The following is a 6,619-nucleotide window of genomic DNA, read 5'->3' on the forward strand; positions in this document are numbered from 1 at the left end:
TGCTTTGAAATCCACTTTGTATCTCATAGCAAACTATGGAGTGTGCTAAAACAACAGAACTGGCAAATGATGGGTTATCCATAAACAATCAAACCAGTCCATCTGCCTTGGTCCAGGCCTCGGAGGTGGAAAAGATCTGCTGGACCTGATCCTATTCCCCACCACCACTCCCTTCTCCTTTTGTGTTGTGTCTTTTAGATTGTAAGCCTGAGGGCAGGGAACCGTCTGACTAAAAAATTGATGTACAGCGCTGTGTAAACTTACAGCGCTTTATAAATAAAGGTTAATAATAATAATAATAATAGTTTTTCAATTCTGCTTTGAAATCCACTTTGTATCTCATAGCAAACTATGGAGTGTGCTAAAGATAGTCATTATAAACTAAATTGGAGTAGATCAAGGGAAGAGGGAGCATGTCTTTGTAGTTCCAAACTGTGTAAAATCACTTTGTGTAAAATTTCCCCCTCCTCTTTTTACAGCATCACTGCAGACAGTGTGGAAATATCTTCTGTGCCGAGTGCTCATCAAAGAATGCCTTAACTCCTTCTTCTAAGAAACCTGTTCGTGTCTGTGATACTTGTTTCATTGACTTGCAAGGATAATTACTCACATCTCTTAAATGTTATGCCACAATAAAGTTTCTGTTATGCACTTCGTACAACATTCAGACTACTGTTTGGTTTGGGTGATGATTGTAACAATTGGAGAAATTATAGCATAGTTTATACTTTATTGATAAAGTCAAACAATTGTACTTCTTGTGAGGCTGAAATTATCTATGGCTTATTTGGTCTTGGTCCTACAAGAGCTTATGTGCTGAGTTTATAAGTCCCCAGTAACTTGTAAATAAAGTTTAAAAAAGGAGTAACAATGTATTTTTTTATCTTAATCCATTTGTTCAAAAGTAACATCTTTTAAAGTAAACATATTTGCAGGGATTTTATGTATCAGATATTGCTGCTGTAATGCCATAATTACAGTTTCATGGCTGCATTAGAGCTTAAAGGATACATTGTAGCCCCAAACAAGCAGCTTTACCCCAATTTCTTCTTATTTGCACAGTGAGTATCATGTTTTATGGTGTCTGCCCACTTGGTGGAGAACTGCAATAGGCACATAAATATTGTTAGGGTATTTATCTGCAGTTAACAGTATATAAGTCACTGAAAATTAAGAACAGCATCAGGATTGTTGTCTGCATTTGATCTCTTTTAAAATTACTCTCTCTCATATCGAAATTACAACTAAATACCTATTCTTTTTTCTTCCCACAAAAAACCTTATATGGAGAGCCAGGAAAATATACACAGGAAGGAAGAACAGGAATTCAGAGATAGATAGTTCAGAAAGCAGTTACTTATTTGGGAATCCCAACTCTCTCTCTCTCTCTCCAGTTTCTCAGTTTTTGCTAGAGGATTTTAAATCTTTGCAGATTTGGAATGAATTCCCAGATTTGTTAATGGGACTGAAGATTCTCTTACATTATTTGAACATTTCAGCCATGGATTTTACAATATGATGGTATCATATTTTGTCCATCTTAAAATAGGCTGAAATAATGCTGCTGCTGCTGCTCCTATTCCTCCTCCTCCTCCTCTTTTAAAATTGAACAGTTGTATTTAAGCAGCAAGTGATATCTTATAGTTTCACATTCCTATATATTTTCTTATTTTGATTGATAAGGATGGAGATAACCTTTATTTACATAATTGCATGTTCACACAGCATTGATTTTAAAAAGTACATGTAAAATCTAAGATTACTATAATATTAGGTCATATTTCAATTATTCATTTGGACTTGAGGTTTGTTTTTAAAATGCCATGAGGTTTTCCTTGTCCAGTTTGGATAACAAGTGATTCCAGTATGCAAGGACTGGAGCACACAAAAAGGAAAAAGGGAGTAACGAACACAAATATATTTCCGGAGGTGTAATGACTCAGTGGTAGAGCATGTCTTTTTTAACCAGAACTCTCTTAAGTTTAGTCCTTCAGGGTTTCATATTAATCAGATTCTATGGTCCCAGGGCTAGCAAAGATCTCCTCCCCCCCAGCACACTGGAGACCAGTCAGGGCTAGGCAGACCAGTAGACTTGCTTGATCTAAAGAGGTTTTAAAGATGGCCAGATGGTAAAATAAAATATGATGTATAGACTTTTCAAACCTCCTGAGTTTGGTATGCATGTTCTATGTCAGACTAACATTGAACCATCCAAATCTTATATAGGCAGCATTCCCGTTCTTTTGCTTTTACTTGTCTCTTTAGGATTACTGTAGAGAGAAATTATGTTCACATAATCTACTAAAAGACCTGGGAATTATTAAATCTTATTTGATAAATCATACGAGTTCTAGTCATTGACATATATGTACACTTCACATGAATGTCTTAATTCTGAAGCAAAATCAGAAATGATATACAGATAATACAAATTAATCACATTCTCTTTTACTATATAGCATCTGAATCCTGCAGCATTTGTAGTTACATTGTAAAACCTTAACCACCTGCTCCTCAGTTAAATGGGGTATTTTAATAGATTTAAGAGGTGTGAACTGATTTCTTTGGTGGACTACAGCTTACAGCCCTAGACATTGCATACATACAGTGGATCCTTGTTATACGCTGGAGTTTGGTTCCAAGATCCCCCGTGTATAACAAAATCCGTGTATGCTCAAGTCTCATTAAGTATAATGACATAGCAAAATGGTGTCCCTAATAAAAAATGGAACATCAAGGTAAATTTATACTTTTTTGGAACATTTTCAAACCGTGTATGCTTAAAACCGTGTATAAAAAATCCGTGTATAAGAAGGGCCGACTGTATATGTGGAGACAAGAAAGATGAATCTTGTAAAGTCTGTCCTACAGTTCAGAAAGTTAAACTATTTCAGTGGAAATCCAAGCAACCCTCAGGAAGGACAATAATATTGTCATTTGCACTATGCACTTTCCAACACAATATGCAAGAGATGAAACAACTATTTTATAAGAGCTAATATAACAGCTGGCCCAGAAGGTTTGGCATTTTTAAATAAGTGCTTGTTGACCAGTTCATAGGAGTATTGTATCCATAATTCCTCTGTGTACCTGAGGACATAGTATAGGTACAGGAAAGGAACTTACATTTAATTTTTTTAAAAGAATATAACCATAGCAGTTTTGCACACTTTACTTTAGTTGAGTGCTTTCCTTTCTTTGAAGTTCTATTTTCACCATTAAATTACACTGAATTTACTTGGATGGTCTGTTTTCGAGACCATAGCAATAAGTAGAGAAAAACATCCTCTGCATAGAAGTTTTTTGTGTCCACATTCTGTTTTTAAAAGTTAACATGTTTGAATAATATACAACAATAACACTAAATGTTTTATAATTGTGTACTATTAAATTTCTTAGTTGCTATTTCAGATTTTAGAAAATGAATAAAAGATGATAGGATTAAATCCAGCTGTTAGTCCCACCTAAAATAGATCAACTAAATCAACTGAACTGTCATAGGAGTTGCTGTAACAAGTTCTTATTGATGCAATCAAACCTATGAAAGTTCATTTGATTCAGTTAATCTGTTTTAATTGGTAATGACATTTGGCTTTAGCTCCTAGTCTTCAACATTGTCTGCACTGCTTCAATTCATGGGATGACAGAATATTCTATGCAGTCATTGTACAGCAGATGCCCAAAAAGACTCATTAGACTTAGTAGGACATATTTGATGTCAGGAAATTATCCATTCTTTTTGTGCCAATCAAAGATGCATCAGGTTAAGAGGAGGTTTCTTTTTCAGTTTTTGTTCTCTCCTAAAATCCATGTGAATAGATTTTACCTTGGCTGTTCTGCAATTCATTCCCCCCCTGCAAAAAAAAGCACTTCGTTGGTGATGAGAGTCTAGGTCTCTTGTTTGCCCTCATGCAACATAAATTGTTGAATCCCAATTTGCAGCACCCAAGGGAGAAAAGAAAGACACACTGGATTAACAACAACAACAAAAAAAAAACAGAGAATTTTTTGCCCATAGAAATCTGTCCCAAATGCTGCTTGTTTTGGATTTGTCACTTTTGTAATTACTTGATTTTAAAAACATAGAAACTCCAATTTGACACTTGATACCACTATATAAGATTTCATTTTAACTACCTCTTGATGTGAAACTCAACCAGTCCATTTTGATCTGGTTCCCTCACTATAATGTTAGGTATTGATTTGTGATAACTGCCAAATTTTCAAGTACGGTATTAGGTCTCACCAAAAATAGATTGTTTGTGTGTGTATACTTAACTAGATTCCAGTGACTATAAACTCACATGTGCTCTTGTCTTCTATAGTTTAGTTGTACTCACTTGCAGCTGTTAGACAAAAATCAACTTATCACACAAGCTGTCCCAATCATAGTCTTTGGGGCTATATCAGCTATATATTGGCAGTTGGTTACCATTACCATTTTACGTGCCAATAAATTAGCCTCCATTTCCAGAACTCTAGACAAAATGTTAACAAATGTAATGATGCTCTAATGGATGTGTGCCACAAATCATACTGTCCTGCTGGCCTCTTTTTAATGATTGGTTTATTATGGTTGCAGATGTGAATATTGTGCATACAGTTTACTTATTTTTCTGTATAATTGTATAAATTAGAATTGGAACACTTCTGTGCTTACTTTGTATTTATAGGAGATGTATTAACTTTACCTTCATAACATTGCACTTCTTTTTTCAATTGGAACATTACACTCACATTATCTTGTAGATAGTTTTGCATGACAGTTTTTATCAGTTGGATTTTCTTAAGTCCCTCCTTTCTGTGGTGTGTTAATGACTTGTAGTCATGTAGTTGTGCCTTACATTGTGAAAGGGTTTAGTTCAGTATGCACTGTAATTCCTAAACTCTGCATTTGGAAAATGATGAAAGTGGAGGAACAAGAAAATGACACCATGCACCAACTATAATTCTGTATATGAAACACATGGATGGAAACTTGTGGAAATGTTACTTTTGTATTCTAATCTGTTATTGGGCTGAAAATAAAATTGAGACATTTCTGATAGAACATTTGCACTGACTAATTTGATGTGCTTTTGCTGATGTAGAAAGCTCACTACCAGCTTATATTCATATGCAAATTTAGATAGTGGACAAACAAATCTGAGGAGCATTCCTCCACTTCCAGATGTGTTATGATAAAATCTTATTTTCTTCTCCTTTATCATGAAAATGGCAAAAAAGTCCTGCTAGTTTCCTACCCCAAACCCATTGGTTGCTTAGTAAAAATTTGACCAAAGGGGAAAAAAAATCTCTCTCTTCTACTTTTCCTTATCTTTTGCCAGATATGTGATCATCGTGATAACTGCCATAACTTGACTCTAGAAGAATTGAATTAGAACACTTTAAAAGGCATTGGTTTTTCTTCTCCCATAACTTTTGCTTATATCGTTTCTATTTGGTTTAGAAACAAGATCTGTAAGGAGATACCCAGAATTTCCTCAAGGAGTAAGTGAAGGGTATATCAGTGCTACACCCTGCATAAGAAACAAATTGCCCATTTCCTTCTCTGAAGTATGTGCTAGCTAGAGGATGCTTGCAAAGTATCAATTTTCCTTGCTGTCAAAAAAAGTTATGAACAATTTAAAGTGTTTGCTTTAAAAGAAGTAAGCTTTGCCACAAGAACCATCAGCTCCCCAACTAAATTTCAGATGATTCAGCAGGTAAATGGAAAAATGGGGTCTGAGAAGGATTGTGTGTCTTCATATACTTTGAGACTGCAGTTTCTATTTGGGATATCCATGTTTTCTGTAATGGAAGAAAAATCTTGTAAGTACTGTTTAGTTTCACAAATGCGAGTCATCAAAGAACTTATACATTCTCCATACAGCCAATAATTTGAAACTTATTTTTAGGTGCTATATCTGACTTGTAAACTGCAGCAGAAATTAAGCAATCCCACCCCAAGTAGAAGGCGTAATGGATGGTTTGGGGGGAAATTGAAGATTCTCCTTTCCTTGAGAATATGGAATTGAAATATTGATAGATGTTCCAGCAAACCATCACATCTGTTCAGATTTATATTTAAGGTAACTTCTTGAAAAGTAGTGTCTTGTCATGGTATTGTAATTACAGTGCTCAAACTCTGTAGACAAGCATATCAACACATATACAGTACTAGGGAAGGATATTAGATTTATCTTAGCAAATTTTGTGTAGTTTTCTTTTATTACTGATTTCTTTTATTCTGTTAAGAAAAACAAAATGCATACCTTTGCAGAATCAGTTTGTGCTTGTAGTAAGAAAGCTGCTATACACTGGTGATACCTGTTTTCATGTTGTATTAGAAAAGCATTTCGTAGTCCAAAAGCTAAGAAAATAATTGAGACATGATAAGGTACAGCTTCCATTCCAGAACTCTATAAACAAGATGTGTTTGCCTGTCTTGAGAGAAGGATTTTTAACTGCAGGCAAGGTACAGATATAGATGTATAGTCATACATCATTATCATTAAATAAGCTACTTCAGTGGAACTGAACTTTTAAAAAAAAATTCCATTGAATATGGCTTGGCTTGCTTGTAAAAATATCCAGGATTAAGGAATTTGGTGAGCTGCAGGATTGCGTGTATTCTTTT

The 6,619-nt window shown here is 34.8% G+C and overlaps 2 protein-coding genes across 3 annotated transcripts in view; one reads left to right on the forward strand and one right to left on the reverse strand.

The window, feature by feature from the left end:
• EEA1 (early endosome antigen 1) overlaps positions 1 to 5,047 on the forward strand; it is a 77,850-nt gene extending 72,803 nt beyond the window's left edge. For both annotated transcript variants that reach the window (XM_042467791.1, XM_042467792.1), the window contains one exon: positions 480 to 5,047. In XM_042467791.1, the coding sequence (XP_042323725.1) occupies positions 480 to 602 (123 nt within the window). In that variant the 3' untranslated portion in view covers positions 603 to 5,047. The remainder of the gene's footprint in view (positions 1 to 479) is intronic.
• Positions 5,048 to 5,406: 359 nt separating this feature from the next.
• PLEKHG7 (pleckstrin homology and RhoGEF domain containing G7) overlaps positions 5,407 to 6,619 on the reverse strand; it is a 29,972-nt gene continuing 28,759 nt past the window's right edge. Inside the window, exons 15-16 of the mRNA XM_042467965.1 lie at positions 6,255 to 6,352; positions 5,407 to 5,790 (exon numbers count right to left, since the gene is read on the reverse strand). Coding sequence (XP_042323899.1) covers positions 5,683 to 5,790; positions 6,255 to 6,352 — 206 coding nt within the window. The 3' untranslated portion in view covers positions 5,407 to 5,682. The remainder of the gene's footprint in view (positions 5,791 to 6,254; positions 6,353 to 6,619) is intronic.

This window comes from Sceloporus undulatus, chromosome 5 (assembly GCF_019175285.1).
Source record: "Sceloporus undulatus isolate JIND9_A2432 ecotype Alabama chromosome 5, SceUnd_v1.1, whole genome shotgun sequence".
NCBI classification, from domain to species: Eukaryota; Metazoa; Chordata; class Lepidosauria; order Squamata; family Phrynosomatidae; genus Sceloporus; species Sceloporus undulatus.